Source organism: Mauremys mutica, chromosome 2 (assembly GCF_020497125.1).
Source record: "Mauremys mutica isolate MM-2020 ecotype Southern chromosome 2, ASM2049712v1, whole genome shotgun sequence".
NCBI classification, from domain to species: Eukaryota; Metazoa; Chordata; order Testudines; family Geoemydidae; genus Mauremys; species Mauremys mutica.
Genome location: NC_059073.1, coordinates 141,973,624 through 141,989,803, shown reverse-complemented (window position 1 = coordinate 141,989,803; position 16,180 = coordinate 141,973,624). Strand labels below are relative to the sequence as shown.

The window sequence follows — 16,180 nt, the reverse complement described above, 5'->3', positions numbered from 1 at the left end:
TTTAGCCAGCAGTGCAAACCCCGTGTGTTGACACAATTTGCACGAGTGCAGTCTGACACCAGTACAGCTATAGCAGTGGCCTGGTAGGGACAAGGCCTTCAATTGCTCTTCCAGGTGCTATAGCATCACTTGGGAGTAGGGTGACCAGATGTCCCGATTTTATAGGACAGTCCCAATTTTGGGGTCTCTGTTATATAGGTTCCTATTACCCCTCCCACCCTCGTCCCGATTTTTCACATTTGCTGTCTGGTCACCCTACTTGGGTGTGAGCCACTGAGATGTCCACTCTCATTGCAGAGCAAAACAAAGACCTGCACAGAGCGCTGTTATGTGAATTGAATGCCGGCTTGAGCTTCCCACGCCACATGCTAATGCACTGAGAGCCTGGACTCCTGGCTTCTCTTCCCAGCCCTGCTTTTCACTGGGACAAGTTACTTAACCTCTTTGTACCTCACATTCCCCATCTGTAAAATGGGGATTTTAGATTTACCCTGCCATGCAAGGTGGTTGTGAGGAGTAGCTAACTAATGGAACACTCCTCTGAAGGCCTGTCCACACGGGGGTAATGCGCTCCCTGGGGTCTGATTTCTGAAGCGCACTGACAGGTTGTACACGGGGCCAGGGTAGTGGTGCAGGTGGCCCACGCCAGCAGGGGATGGGGCAGAAGCAGCCAGGGAGGCTGTGGAAACCTGCAGCTAATTAGGGCCAGGCTTGTTAGGAGCCAAACAGGAGGCAGCTGCCGGTGCAGCCCAGATATAAGGCACTGCCCAACAGAGCAGAGGGGAGTCTCTCCCTGCCAAGCCAGGGAGGAGGACTGGCTCCCAGGGATGGTACCTGAGATAGAGCAGTGCTGGACAGGCTCAGGGGAGTGGAGGGTGAGCTCTGGCCTGTTACCTGCTAGGCTGCAGGCCCCTGCCAGAAAGGGCCAAGAAGGTGCAAGGGCCGAGGGGAAGTGGCCCAGGGACGATAGGCAGACAAGGGGAGAGGAGGGCACAGAGAGGCTGCTGCTAGAGGGTCCTTGGATCGGGACCCAGAGTAGCGAGTGAGCCTGGGTCCCCCACCTTGCACCACACCTGGCCGTGGAGGCGCATGGCCAATACAGACTGCAACTTGCCCTGGAAGTGAGGGGTTAGACTTTGGGTTGTGGTTGGCCCCTGTGGCGGGTGCAAGCCAAAAGACTGCCGTGACCCCTGGAAGGGGGGTGAGAAAAAAGTAGTGGGCACTGCCGGAGGGCAATGTCCTGAAGAGGGCACTGCCAAGCGGGGGAGCAATGCCAGTCCAGAACAGCGGAGTAGAACAGACAGCAGGCAAGACACCATCCGCAGAGGACGCTCCGGAGCTGGACTGAGCTCATTCCTGGAGCAACCAGCAGGAGGCGCCACAGTGGTGAGTCCTAACAGTGTTATAGCCAGGTAGACTCTGCTGGTGTGCTTTAACATAGTGCTGTCTGAAAAGCACACTAAGGCACCTTTAGTGTGCACCAGCAGGATCTACACTGACCAATTAACAGGCAACACTGCACAACATTAGTGCACTTCAAAATGTGCACCCCCATACAGCACATTACCCCATCATGTAGACAAGTCTCTAGTTATGCTAGTCCAGCATTTAGGATTTAGTCCACTATTTGTTAAATGCTTGGAGAGCCTCAGGCGAAATGTGCTGTAAAACAGCAAAGCATCATTATCACTAGAGCAGTGAGAATGGCTGCCTGATTTTTCAGTTCACTTGTGGCACCAAATAATCAGAAGGAAAAATATTGTTCTGGATGGACCTAAGATGTTTCTATGCCAAAAGTCATTTAGATTTGAAAAAGCCAAATTTTCATGTGGAAAATGTCAAAAATGAACCGTTTCCATTTTTTTTTCTGAGTTTCTTTTTGTTTGTGTGGTTTTTTTTCTGACTGATGCAATTTGACACAAATTCCCAAAATGTGTCAGTTCAAAATGTTCCAGGTTATTCATGGATTTTACACCCTGCAGTTCAGTTCAGATTCAGCCCTGCATCTGCATTTTACAGTTGGGGGGGGGGGGGGAAGTTTGGTCTGAAAATTTTTGTCCAGGTCTAATTATTACAGTAAAGCCTTCAGTGATGGTCAGTAGGTAACTTCCTGGGCTGAGTAACTGATTTAAAGGATTGTCAACGTAGCCAGGACAATGTTGTCTCACTGTTAAAGACCTGTCCCTAGTAGGCTACCAACTTTTGTTGAATGTGCGGGGATGGAACTTGGTCCCATTTAGGCAGCTGAGTACGGCCCAGATTTTCAAACATGCTCAGCAGTGCCCAGTATGTTAAGCGTTTTTTAATATCTGGCCCTTAGGCCCAGGTTGCTGTATTACTATTGCTGGCGGTATTAGCAGCTCTAGATTCTCCCATACCCAACCATACTCACTGTAGGTTTTCAGAGTCACCTGACTCACCAAGGCCAGGCTGTTTGTACAAAGTTCAACACAGGGGTAGAGCTGCCTTTATTTTGGGCATGGAGGAAGCAGTCAGATGGGCTTTATGCATGGCTCTTGCAAGCTAAACCCAGCCACAGTCTGCAGTAGGGTGAGGTTAGACTGTAGGGGTAAGTCTACACTGCAAGGCTCCCAGCTCATGTCCAGGCTTGTAGGGGCGGCGAGTTATATGGGCCCCTGGCGCCGGGCTCCAGCAATATTCAGGGCACAGGGGCCAGGCTCCCCCAATGTTCGGGGGCTGGGTCTCTTCCTCCGGTACCACCTGCTGCCCACATGCGCCTCCCACGGAGCATCCCCGCCTGCCATGCTCCCGCATGGCCACTGCTGGCTACAAAAGGGAAGGGCATCAGCAGCAGGCTGAGGGAGGAGGCGCACATGTGATGGCAGCCCCCCGTCTCCCACGTCACCCACCACAGGGGGCCCTAGGAGCACGTGCAGTGACAGTGGTGCGGGGGGGTGCTGCCTGGGGAGTGAGGGGGGGCCCGTCTCCTGGAGCTCGCTGCTGCCAGTGGGGAGAGGGCTGGGGCGAGTCCTCCTCTCTGGCCCAAGCCCCGGGGCAGCCTGCCTGCACCCCAAACTCCTCATCCCTAGCCCCACACCAGAGCCTGCCCTCCGAGCCAGATCCCAACCCTCTGCCCTAGCCCATAGCCCCTCACACCCAAAACCCCTCACCCCCCCACGCACCCCAACACTCTGCCCCAGCTCTGAGCCCCTCCCACACCCCAAACCCCCCCCCATGGGGAGGGTGGAACTTGGACCCGTTCTGAGCACCACCAAAATTTATACAAACCTGCCCCCCCCTGCAGACTTGTGTTAGCTGGAAGCGAGCTAGCATGCTAAAAATAGCAACATGGCCATTGCAACTCTGGCTGCAGCTCAAGGGGCAATCGTGTGGGTCTGAGACCCCAGCTCCACCCCGAGCCGCAGCATCTACACTGCTATTGTTAGCATGCTGACGTGAACCCTGCCAGGGTGAATCTGGCTGCCCGGGCCCTACGCATCTTGCTGTTGTGCTTTTGTTTGGTTTCAGAATAGCAGCCATATTAGTCTGTATGCGCAAAAAGAACGAAGAGTACTTGGGGCACCTTAGAGAATAACAAATGTACTTGAGTATAAGCTTTCATGGGCTACAGCCCACTTCATCTGATGCAATACTGCATTGGATGCAAATAACACTGTCGCTAGAGCACTTCACTGAGGAATCTTCATTAACCCCCATGTTTAATTTGGTAAATCCCAAACTGGGGTTTCTTCCTTAGCCAGAACAGGCTCTTGCTGCCCTGTGGTGGGTACCAGGTGACCAGGCACTCATTCCGTGAAAGCGCTGAGACTCAGTCATGAGGTGTACAGCTAGGAGCTTTATTGCACCTCATGGGTATCCCTCTTGCACTCCCCAAATCCTGTCCCAGCATCCACGGTCCTCAGTGTGAAATCTGGGCTGGATTCTCTGAGTGGAGAGGCGGGATAAACCTATTCTTTGGTTGGTCCAAAGCCCTGGTCAGGGACACTGGAGAGGTTACACCCTGCAGTCAGGAAGATACAAATGCAAATTTTTCTGAAGGTCGGTTTGAGGAATTTGGTTTAGCCCTTACAGAGAGGCCAGCTGTGATCTTAACTTCCCAAAGTATAGTGTGTATGGAGCCAGGTTTTGCTTTGGGCCCACCTGTAAAGAAGACCCAGACAGAATGCCTCTTCTTCTGGTTGTGGGCAGCATAAGATTGAAGTGGCGATGGGTCAGATTACTATATACTCCCCAGAGGACCTGGAAGTCTCAGCGTAGGAAAATCTCTGTGCTTTTTACACCTCCTAGGAATATGGCACTAAAACCTATCCCATTCCAATGCCTTTCCCAGTGTTTACATATTTGCAAATAAGTTCAGGGCCTGGGGAACAGCTGTTTTGCTCCATCAGCTCTATCATAAAGTCAGTGAGTAACTTGCCTTAGAACCATTCTCTCTGAAACGAGGTAGATACTGTCAGCAGGCTGTCAAAGTGCAGGCCAGTGCTGTGTTCAGCTGTAAGACGCCACCCCCTCCAGGGAGGGATGTGTTAGCCACAGTGGAATATATATTCTAGTGTGCATAGAAAGGAAGTGGCATCAGTCTGTTTTCTCAGCATATTTACAAGCCTCTCCAACCTCACTAAGCTAACAAAGCCTAGGGAAATAGGCCATGCTTGGAGCTAGAGTTTTGCTTTGATCCCATCTCTAATCTACTATTCTTTGTTAAGGTTTTAAGGAGTAGTTTAGGTACCGTGATTACTGGTCGGCCAATGAAGATAAATATGATACCAGTGCAGTTGGAGGGAAAGGGGGTTGGAATCCTGAATTTGGGCCCTGGTTTTGTAGCTGCTCCCTTGCTGTAGCATGCACCAAGCTCCAAACTTGTTTGGCTTTTAGAGGTGCTGAAAATCCAGACCAGTCTCTGAATTTTGCAGTACAAGCCCCTATCCACTTCTGATGTCTGATGCAGAATGGAATGGGGTAGCTGAGGTAACCATGCGGAGCTGTAATAAGGGTAAATCAATCAAGACTCGCACAACAGGAGGCAGTGTTGTCTAGTGACTTGGGTACTGGACTGGGAGCATGGCAGAAGTGGGTTCTAATCCTGGAGCTACCATTGACTTGCTGTGATGTTATGTCAGTCATTTTCCCCTTGTCCATTTAGCCTGTATGCCCTTTATGGTAGGGAGTGTCTCTCACTATGTGTATGTGCTGCCCCTAGCCCGCTGGGGTCTTGATCTTGGCTGGAGCTACTGTAGTATGCAAAAGCTTATGCCCAAATAAATGTGTTAGTCTCTAAGGTGCCACAAGGACTCCTCATTTTTTTGTGTTTGTTTGTTTGTTTTGGTTTTTGGGTTTGTTTTTTTTAAACACATAAACCAAGGAAGCTTTAGGCCCTGTCTATGCTACAAATTCTCTGAACTGGTAGCCAGTCAGCAGCATTGACTGGCTGCAAACCGGCTTCACACCCTCTTACAACATGCTGAGTACCTGGTTAGTAACTATTGTGCCTTTGGTCTCTACACAGCACTAAGATGATGAAACCACACAGCTAACGTGGGTCCCAAATAACTGTTTACTGGCTCCATATAAGCATACAAGGCATACAGATACACACAGCCACTGCAGCTCTGTTAGGTTCTGGTGGCTTCTGTAATAGAAGACACTGAGGTAAGGTTACCAGACAGAAAGTGTGAAAAATCTGGACAGGAGGTGGGGGGTAATTGGCACCTGTATAAGAAAAAGCCCCAAATATCAGGACTGTCCCTATAAAATCAGGACATCTGGTCACCCTACAGACAGGCCCCAAAGTAGAGGGCTCCCAAACTATTTAAAGGGATACCACCCAATTCCTCTACCTTATTGTAACTATAACAGGACATGTGTCCATACCAGTGGCCTGGGCCTGGGCTGTGACATAGTTGTTTGCCTGTGGGAGAGGGTTGTCTGGTCCTGCTGCTACCGCCCAAATAGCTGTGCTGTAGGGGAAAGCAGTGCCCTGTGTGCTACAGGCACGGCTCTCTGTGTCGGCCCTGCAGGCCTTCTGTCCCCTGCTGAGGCATTATGGACTAGCTTTCCTAGCTTGCAGTGATTACAAACAGTCTGGGTAGCAGGTGGGATGGAGTGTGGGTTGCATATGGCTATGCTGTGGGGAAAGCAGCAAGATGGACACAGCACTGCAGGCAGCTCAGAAGGGTGTGTCTCAACCGGGCTGTGAAAACACATTTGCACTTCTAAAGGAGGCGGGGCCAATCATCCCTGACCCCAAAGCTCTGTGCAGGGCCTGCCGCTGATGCTCAGTTGGACTGCCCCTGCTCTCAGGTCAAGGATTTAAGTTGTGTGTTCCTGTATTCTGGGGCAGTTTGGGGCCAGCATCAGGGCTACTCTCACTTACACTCCATTTCCCCTAGTGGGCTTTAGGAAGCAAAGAGTATCTGGAATGCAGCGTACTCCGACCACAGCCCAGCCTGGTCACCCCACACCATCCGCCAACCCCCGACATGCCCCCAACCCTGGGATCTGGGAGCACAGCTGGTGTTGGGAGCTCCCTGGCTGGGAGTATTTCTTGGGCCTGTTTTTGCCCCCTTTAAGGCCCCTCTATGCCAGTAGGGGACTTAACACAATGGAGAGTCTTCTGTAATTCACTCTATATGCAGAGCCATGCATAAGACTGACTCCCTTAGCAGGTTTCAGGCCAGAAACCACAGCTCTGTGGGTTCCCGCTTTCACAAGCTTGGAGCCCAGCCCCCGTGTGCAGAAAGGCCCTCTCAGGTTTGCGAACAAAGCCTGTTTAAAGCTTTCATCTTCAACCCATTTCCGTTCCTGTGCTTTGAATTGCCGGTGCCCGGGCACCTTTGCCTCTGCTTCTCTGGATGGTCTCAGCAGGTGGGCTGGTAACGGTTCGGCCCAGCCCTCTTTTGGCTGCTGTTGCGGAACAGGAAGCTGATAACAACTGAGAGCTTGGCACATTCTGAGCAGCTTCCTTTTGTTAAATGCTTCTGATTTTGACTGTTTCCCTCTAAACACCCTGGCTGCACCTCCAGCTAGGAAATGATGGGCCGTGTCCACATGCACCCTGCCTGTTCAGTGCTGCCTCTTCACTCAGCCCTCCGCCCTCTTACACATGCCTGGGAGATGTGCTGCAAGCCATGGTGCACTCTTCCTCCTGACTGAGGGCGAAGCCTATTGCCCCAGCAGAGTGATTGCCAGGGACGGCTCTAGACATTTCGCCGCCCCAAGCACGGTGGCATGCCATCGGGGGCGCTCTGCCGGTCGCTGGTCCCGCGGCTCCCGCAGGCGTGCCTGCGGAGGGTCCGCTGGTCCCACAGCTCCACAGAAGCCACGCGGGACCAGCAGACCCTCCGCAGGCACGCCTGCGTAAGGTCCACCGGAGCCGCCTGCTGCCCTCCCAGCGACCGGCAGAGCGCCCCCCGCAGCATGCTGCCCAAAGCACGCGCTTGGCGTGCTGGGGTCTGGAGCCGCCCCTGGTGATTGCGGGGTTACTCTGCAGGTGGCTGAGCTGCCTTGGTTCCAGTAAAAAGTAAAGGAAACTCTGCACAAAATGGGGTGTTAAACCCGCTGCCCTGATCCTATTCAATTTGGGGGTGTTGCCTCTTGGCTGCCTAAAATTCCACCTGCGTGGTTTTAGTGAGCCAGGCTTCTCCTTTGCATTCAGCACCAACTTCCTGGCCAGAGTTGCTGCTGCGCATTCATAAGCAACGGCTGCATGTCATTCCCCCTAAGTAACTTGCCTTCAGTGACAAACCCACAAACTGGCCATACAGCTCCTTATTACATGTGCTCATTTAAAGTCCTGCTTTGTACAGAACAGAGAGGCTGCCACAATGCCTCCCGCCCCATGAAAATGGAAACACAACTACAGAGCGCCCTCTGCTGGCTGTTGAAGAAGCTGACAGGGAAGTGGCCAGATTTTTGTACCGTTGCAAATTTGATATATGCTTGGTATCAATATGGTAGGGTTGCCAACAGTCAGGGGCTGCTCCAGGCCCCAGCACGCCAAGCGCGTGCTTGGGGCGGCATGCTGCGGCGGGGCGCTCTGCCGGTCGCCGGGAGGGCAGCAGGCGGCTCCGGTGGACCTCCCGCAGACGTGCCTGCGGAGGGTCCGCTGGTCCTGCGGCTTCGGTGGAGCATCCACAGGCACGTCTGCGGGAGGTCCACCAGAGTCGCGGGACCGGCAACCGGCAGAGCGCCCCCCCCGCGGCGTGCCGCCGTGCATGGGGCGGCAAAATTGCTAGAGCCACCCCTGCCAACAGTCCCTTATTACCAGGGCCAGCGCTACAGTTTTCACGGCCCCAAGCAGCGCACCAATTGCCGCCGCGGACGGCAGGGGCAGTCCATGTGCCCTTAGGGTGGCAGGCGCGTTTCCCCGGCGGCGGCAATTCGGCGGCAGCTTCTATGTTTAGCTGAAGCCGCCAGGCAGCTAAACATAGAAGCTGCCGCCAAATTGCTGCCACCGCGGAAACGCGTGTGCTGCCCTAAGGGCACATGGACTGCCCCCGCTGTACGCGGCGGCGTTTCGGCGCGCTGCTTGGGGGCAAAACAACAGGGACTGCCGCCCCTTACAGATTGCCACCCCAAGCACCAGCTTGGAATGCTGGTGCCTGGAGCCGGCCCTGCTTATTACAAGGCACGTCCCTTATTTTTTCATCTCTGTACAAGTTGCTGAGTACTGCAAAAAGCAGCAAGAAATACCCCTGGGGAATGTAGGTGAGTACCACTTATTATGATGATGATTATTATTGATATTGATAATATTAAGAGGTAGGGAGACCAGACAGCAAATGTGAAAAATCAGGACAGGAGTGGGTGTAATAGGAGCCTGTATAAGAAAAAGACCCAAAAATTGGGACTGTCCCTATAAAACTGGGACATCTGGTCACCCTATTGGGAGGAGGGGTGTGGTGGGGCTGCTAAGAAAATAGTCCCTTATTTTTTAAATACAGTGTTGGCAACCCTAAAATATGGTGATTATGGGTGTGAGTTTTTACCACTACAGTGTGGATACTGTTATGCAAGCATTCAGCTGCCGCATAGTGGTAGTATAGATTGTTCCCCTTCCTGTACAAGAATAAGCTATACTGTTTTAAACTCATTTATACTGTTTTAAGCTGCACGACTGAACCATTTAAAAAGTGATGTTGCTGAGTCAGTAGATGGCACTCTTCCTCCCAAGTCAGGGCTACACCCATCTCCAGCATGGTTTTTAGGGGTTACTTGGGAGGTGCATAAAATAAAAAGCTGCCATCCTTCCCATAAAAAAGCACTCTAACAGCATCGTTATTGCAGTTCAACTTTTCTATGTAGGTAAGACTTTAGAATGCAACAATGCCCAATCAGTTTTGGGCTGGTTTAGTAAGAATATCTATCATCTATCAGTCAATAAAAGTTCCTGGTACTACTTCTGCTGAAAACATCCATTTTCCTTGACATTGAAAAAAATAAAAACCTGAAAACCCAAAATGTTTCAGATTTAGGATTTTCCACAAAAAATCAAGATATTTCAATAAAAACAAACAAAGCTTTAATTAAAATGATGAGGAGTCCGGTGTTAGATACTTAGTCTTTAAGGTGCCACCAGACTCCTCATTGTTTTTGTGGATACTGACTAACATGGCTACCCCCTGATACTTGGTACCATGCAAAGCTTTAATTGAAATTCTTGGCAAAAACAATTTGGTTTTTTTGTGGGGTTTTTTTTCAACCAGTTCTAGTTATAATTCTGTTCATTTGTTAATGCCTAGCCTAAAATAGCATTGGTGTCAAAACCATCACGAGACCTGAATTTCATACAGTTTCATGGAATAATAGGAATGTAGATGTCATCTAAGCCATTCCCCTACACCGAGGCAGGACCAAGTGAACTTAAACCATCCCTGCAGGTGTTTGTCTAACCTATTCTTAAAAACCTCTATTGACGGGGATGCCACAACCTCCCTTGATAAGCTATTCCAGTGTTTAACTATCCTTGTGATTAGAAAGTTTTTCCTAATATCTAACCTAACTCTCCCATGCTGCAAAATAAGGTGATGACTCCTTTGGTGGAAATGGAGAACAACTGATCATTGTTCTCTTTATAAAAACTTTTTATATATTTGTAACCCAATCCAAAGGGCCGAGTACGGGCTAAATGGAACCTGCTGGGGTTTCAGTCTGTGGCTCCTGAAGTCTAGGTGTTTCCCTCCTAAGGCTTAGAAGAAAAAATCCATCTCTCTCCATTAGCTATAGAAAATGACAACAATCACATCCCTGCTTGAAGCTAAGAGAGACGTGAGCTGAAATTAGGATGTAGGCAGGACCAATAGGGCAGTCGAGGGTAAATGTGGGTAAGTGGAGTTTACCCACGTCTCATTGGGGAAATATGGAGTTCAGTTCTGGGTAGTTTAACCACTTCTTTTTGCTACCAGTACATCCCTGGGCAGGTAAATCACTGGGCAGGTCATCCATCCGATTTTTTTTTAAACCAGACAGTCCTGCTTTTCTTAGGTTTGTCCCCCATCTGATACGAAGACAAAACTGGAACATGGTGTAATCCGGTATTGGACAACACCATTTTGAAACATGCCCCTGCTGCACCCGGCCGGCATGCCCTCACACGCATAGTCACAGGGTCACACGGATGGGGAGGTGGAGTCACACGGGCAGAGGCAACTGGGGCAGGGAGCTGCACTCTCCAAGAGGGTGTCTCCTGTGAGGTGTGACCTTGCACTCCGGTATCATAGGAGCTTCTCCCACATTTCTGGCCCCTCTGCTTTTGTTTTTTCGTGACTAATGCTTTATATTTTGGAGGTGGGTGGCAACCAGATATAGAGCCAAATCCTGATCCCACTGAAGTCAACAGGCTTTTGTCCTGACTAAGGAAGTGCAGGATTTGAGCCCAGTCTCTCAGATTTGCAAAGGCCCTGCTGTAAATATCGGCCCCCAGTTTCCACCAGAGAAGAGGCAATTTGGCTCCTGAAGGCGAGTACAGCCATCGGCTGAGATGGGAGGTGCAGGGTGCGGAGGGAATAACACTGGAGAACAGGAGTGGAGTGGCACTAGCAGCAGCTAAGTGCTGGAAGCCAGTTTCACAAGGCCTTCTGTACCCATCCCTCTCTCTGCTCGTATGGTGGGCAGAGTAACGTCTGCAAGTTATGAAGTCGTTTCCTGTTGCTCCAAATGCACACAGCAAGTATGTTACACACCTCTCAAGCAAGGAGAGTAGGCCTGCACTGCAGCATTAACCCAGCCGACTGGCCTCAGGTTAGCCTAGCCCAGCGGCACTGCAAAGCCCTGGCTGACTCATTGCATCTTTCCCGCTGTTGTGCTCCTCCGTGAGTGTCGCTAAGGACTTTGGGGGCCGTATCCCTGGGGTCTATGGGCTGCAGTGAGCTGAGCCGCATGGTGGTTCTTTCCCAGTGAATTGTGGGAGAACTTGTCTGTCCTTCTGGGCACAGGAGGGGAATTGTGGGAAGGCACCAGGAGACTATGAGCACTTCACTGGATTAGCCTGCGTCCTCATCGCAAAGTGGCAGGTTCCAGCCCAAATGACTAAGGCCCCCAGGATCTAGCCTATACCCCCAGTCAGACCAGCTAGCACTGCTAAACTCAGGTGAGGTTTTTTTTTTCTGTGAAAGGAGGGGCTCAGAGGCAACACACAGGTAAGAGCCCGAGTTAACTGTGCAGCGAAGACAGACCACCTAATGTGCAAGAGACCCAGGTGGGGCAGGATGGAGCAGCTTTCAGATTCAAGCCCAGCACAGTAGAGACCAGATCATCCTTCAGCTCAGGGGAAATCAAGGGTGTGATGTAACAACTGTTGTGTGGAATTCACCCCTTTGCGGGGAGCCTGTAGCACACTTGTGCACTTACCAAGTGATCTTCTGCACACCCATTGCCCATGACATTTGAATGTTCAAAGCACCCTACGCAACGTCTCCTCTCACTCCATCCCAGGAGACAAAAGTTTATCACTTGCCCCATTTTGTGGATGGGAAAACTGAGGCCCTGAAAGGCAAAGTGACTGAACCCCGGCTCACAAATGGAGTCAGTGTCAGAGCTGGGAATGGCCCTCAGGAATAAGAGGCATCTGAGTCTTGTGCTCAGACCACTAGATCATGTGAGCTAAATGCCACAGTGACTCAACCAGAGCTGCTGTGTAAACTGAGCAGAGCAGGTAAATAGAAACATAAGGAGTGATCACAGGGAAACTAAACGGGGACTGTCAACATGCTAGATCAGCAGGGTCTCCAAAAAGCCTGTTCCGTCATGTGAGGTCCTCAAACTGCTGCCTCTCCTTGGGACTGCCAGGTTAGGGCAAAGCAGACTCGAGGCAGACTTTTATCCCTGGCAAATTCCAACAGCAATTCATTTCTTTTGCTCTGGGTTTGTACAGCACCTAGCGCAGTGGGGTCTAGGGCCACACCTGAGGCACCAAGGTGCTGGGAGACAAACAATAGCTAATAACTCTCTCTTTCAGAAGACCCAGACTCCACGCCTTCGAACAGGAGCAGTGGGGGAAAACAGCTAGTTTGTGAGCTGGATTATAGGATGCTGTTGTCTGCCATAGCAGGAGAGTGGACTCAGTGACCCAGAAGGTCCCTTCCAGTCCTATGTCCTATATTCTGAAGCCCCTGGGGGCACTGATTTTAGCCAGCAGAGCCATGTGAATTCATTCACAGCATTAGCTGCAACCCTGGTGACCCCCATAAAGAGCCACTGCCACCTTTAAATGTCTCAGCCTTGTGCCAGCCCTGACCCACATCTTCAGAGCCAATGACAGGTGAGTCCCTTAGCACAAACTCTCAATGGGACCGGAAAAAACTGGTTCCTTAATGGAGGTGGCCTTCTAATAAAGGTGGAGCCGAACTGAGCTTACCAGATGTCAGATTTGGGGAGGTTCCTTAAAACAGGAGATTACCTAATAAGGGTGCCGCACTGCATAGGCCTCTCTGTATGAAGGAACTCTTTGATCATTCATCAGAGGCGGCTGGTAACACAGGCAAGTGGGTCAACAAACCCAAAGCAGAGTCACTGTTTCCTCTGGGCGTGGGACCCTTTTTCTTCTCTTACTTTCATTCTGACTCTGGTTTGTACAGGCAGCTGAGGGGGTACAGTTCTGTATGCATCCTCAACCCACCTTCCACAATGCAGAGCATCCCCGAAGGAGACAATGCTATTTGGTCCCCGCTAGCCAGGTCTGTTTTCCAATAGATCATTCAGATTTGTAATCAGTGAGAAGAACATCTAGTGTGTCACTCTAATTTCTTTTCAGGTCTGGGTATATAAAGGATGTCTAAAATATCATGACATCAAACTCAACGATCAAACGGTCTTACTGCAAATCAAGGAGAAATGACCTTTCCAGCAATATAAGGAAGGGTCTGAACCAAACCCCTGAATCCAAACAACCCAGTCTTTAACCGGAAGAGATGGAATGTATCTAGCTACCTGTCTGTCTGGGTATTTATACTGTGTCCATCAGTGTGGTATCTGAGCAGCTGTATCCAAATCAGAATCTGATACTGAATTTGTAGCAACCTCTGTGCTTTAATAGGCCGAACTGATCTGAACATGTAACCCACACGCCTTCGGGGTGTGGTGTTCCATCCCATCTAATGGCCCTGAGACCACTTTTTTATTTTTATTTTATATATATATATATATAGGGAGAGAGAGAGAGAGATTATATATATATATATATATATATATATATATATATATTGCTCTACAGCCTTAACTAACAGCCAGTTGGCTTTTTAGCTCATGCACTAAGCTCTAGAGGTCCCAGGATCAATCCCACCCACTGGGGTCTGTTGGTGTTACAAGTGGCAGCTCGTCTGAGATTTCAACTGGGAAGTCTCTGAAGCTTGGGATGTGGTTCATCAGTTAGGAGAAGTATGTAACCCACACACCTAGAACAGAGTAAAACATACCTGCTAAATGGCCCACTTGCTAAAATGGTTGACTCCCTTCTCTTGGGGTAACCAAGGATTCTGATATCGTTAACCCCATTTTACAGATGGGGAACCAAGCCACCGAGAAATACAGAGCTAGATTTTCAGAAGAGCTCAGGGACAGATTTTTGAGTGCTTAGCGTTGAATGTGGATGCTGAGCCCGTCTGAAAATTCTGGCCTAAGTGACTTGCCCAAGGTCACGCATCAATTGAGTCAGTGTCAGAGGTCAGGTTTCCTCATTCTCAGTCCTGTAATAACCAGATCACACTAATGGGCCATCATCATTAGCCTTCATTTGGTCAGCAGTCTAGAAAGCACCAGGCTTCAGAGAATGAAAGCACAACACTGTTGCCAACCCCTCTGAATCCAAGCAAAGGCAACTTTAAGAAACACGCTCAAACGTCTCTGATCTCATGCTACCACGTTGCTTTGCCCTAAAGCCCTCCAGATCCCCAGCTGATGTAAAGCAGCGTGAATTAACACCCACAGAGCTATACTGATATACTCCAGCTGAGGACCTGGCCCACTGTGGGCACAGAGGCTGAAGTCACTTCATCAGATCCATTGGCCAGACAGGCCCCTGATTCAGGCAGGAATTTAAGGGTGTAAAAAAATAACGGTACCTATTTTTGCAGCATCCAGTTTCAGGTTGAAATCCCAATTCCGCGGCAGCTTGAGGGACATTTTGAACCAAGGTTTTATTTTGCTTTTTAAATGTGGCTATTTTTCCAAGCGTCTCTGTACTGTGACACTTCTTCTAATCCCGGGCCCTGTTTTGATTCCCTCCAGAGCTTGCTTGAAAAATGAAGCCTCGCTTGAGGTTGATTTGCCAATGCACTTCCTCCTGGGCTCGGCTGTAAGCAACCCCATAAAAGTACTTTTCTATCTTCTTTTTTGCAAAGCTTTCTCTTTTGCTTTCCAGATGCACCATAAGCCTCTTGGTTGGTGCTTTTGCAGGTCCCGCTTTGGTAATACCTCAGTCACACTTTAATTCACAGAAGCTGAAGTTACAGCTGCATTTCATCCACCAGCCCCTGGCTTCACTGAAAAGCACTGATAAATAGCATAGCTTCTGGGTTTGTTTTCTTTGCATTTGAGGAAGTGGGTGTCCTTTCTGTTCAGTTGATGCGCTCAAAAAGACTGAGCGTTTGCCTCGTGGTGGAGGGGTATAGCCCAGCATTCAGTTTCGGGAAATGTTAGACTTAAGAGCAGACTGGCTGCTGTGGTGACCTGCTGCAGTTTTACCAACTAGCTCATAGGCAGGTCAGCTTGGCCGGGCAAGTATGTAGGTAATAGCTGTGCCTGGCCTGGAAAACTGCATTTTTTCCAAAGACACAAGGGTTGGTTTGCAGTTGCTTGGCACCTTGAATCATACATGCATAGACATACATGCAAAATGGGCATAGGATGGTGCCAGATCAGAACAGCAGTGTTTGCACACACTTTGCACTAGTGCAGACAAATGCACTAGGTGCAGGGCACTGGTGAAGCTGGCTCTACTCACCCAGACCTCGTGCACGCTGCAGCACACTAAGGCCTGCCCCCAGTGCTTAATGTTTGCCAGGGCTGAGCACCAGCACCCCTAGGTGTGGCAATTCATAGCCCTGGCACCTCTGGCTTGCTGCATCAGGTATGAACGTAAAAAAATTGCTTGACCTCTGGCACCTCTTTCGTTACAATTTAAGCACTGTCTGCTGCACTGCCTGTGAAGTGGGGGGGGTCGGGGAGTGAGGGAGCAGGGGACATACAGCAGTGAAAGCCAAAACACTGTCCTGGAGGGTGCGAGGTGGATGGCCGATGGAACTCCTACTCCTGAGCAGACTTTGGAGCAATGCGCTCTGCTGCGGGCGAATGTGAATTACTCTGAGGGCGGGCTGGTTACGATTACAAGCGAGCAGCATTAGCCAATGTTTAGAGCAGGGGTCTAGAGATGAAATCATGTCCCCATTTAACAAAAACTCCCATTGATTTTGGCAGGGCCAGGATTCCACCACTGGGTTCTCTATCTGACTCAGCCCGACTCAACATGTGGCCTGGGGAAAGTCACTTCACCGTTCGGTGCCTCACTCCTTCCTTCTGCAAAATGGGGTCAGTACCAACTATTAGCGGGAGCGTCACATGGACAGCACCACGTGGAAAGGGAATCGGTCGCCATTTAGGATTTCACAGCTGTCTTGATCCTGCTCATTCTTTCATGTAGTGCAGCTGAGTCAGACCCTAGAGCCTCCAGCTCCAAGATCCTCCACGGGAGCTAAATAGGCATTTA

The 16,180-nt window shown here is 50.3% G+C and overlaps 1 protein-coding gene across 1 annotated transcript in view; it reads right to left on the bottom strand.

The window, feature by feature from the left end:
• ARHGAP25 (Rho GTPase activating protein 25) overlaps window positions 1–14,924 on the bottom strand; it is a 45,712-nt gene extending 30,788 nt beyond the window's left edge. Inside the window, exon 1 of the mRNA XM_045003020.1 lies at window positions 14,538–14,924. Coding sequence (XP_044858955.1) covers window positions 14,538–14,598 — 61 coding nt within the window. The 5' untranslated portion in view covers window positions 14,599–14,924. The remainder of the gene's footprint in view (window positions 1–14,537) is intronic.
• Between the last annotated feature and the right edge of the window lie 1,256 nt (window positions 14,925–16,180).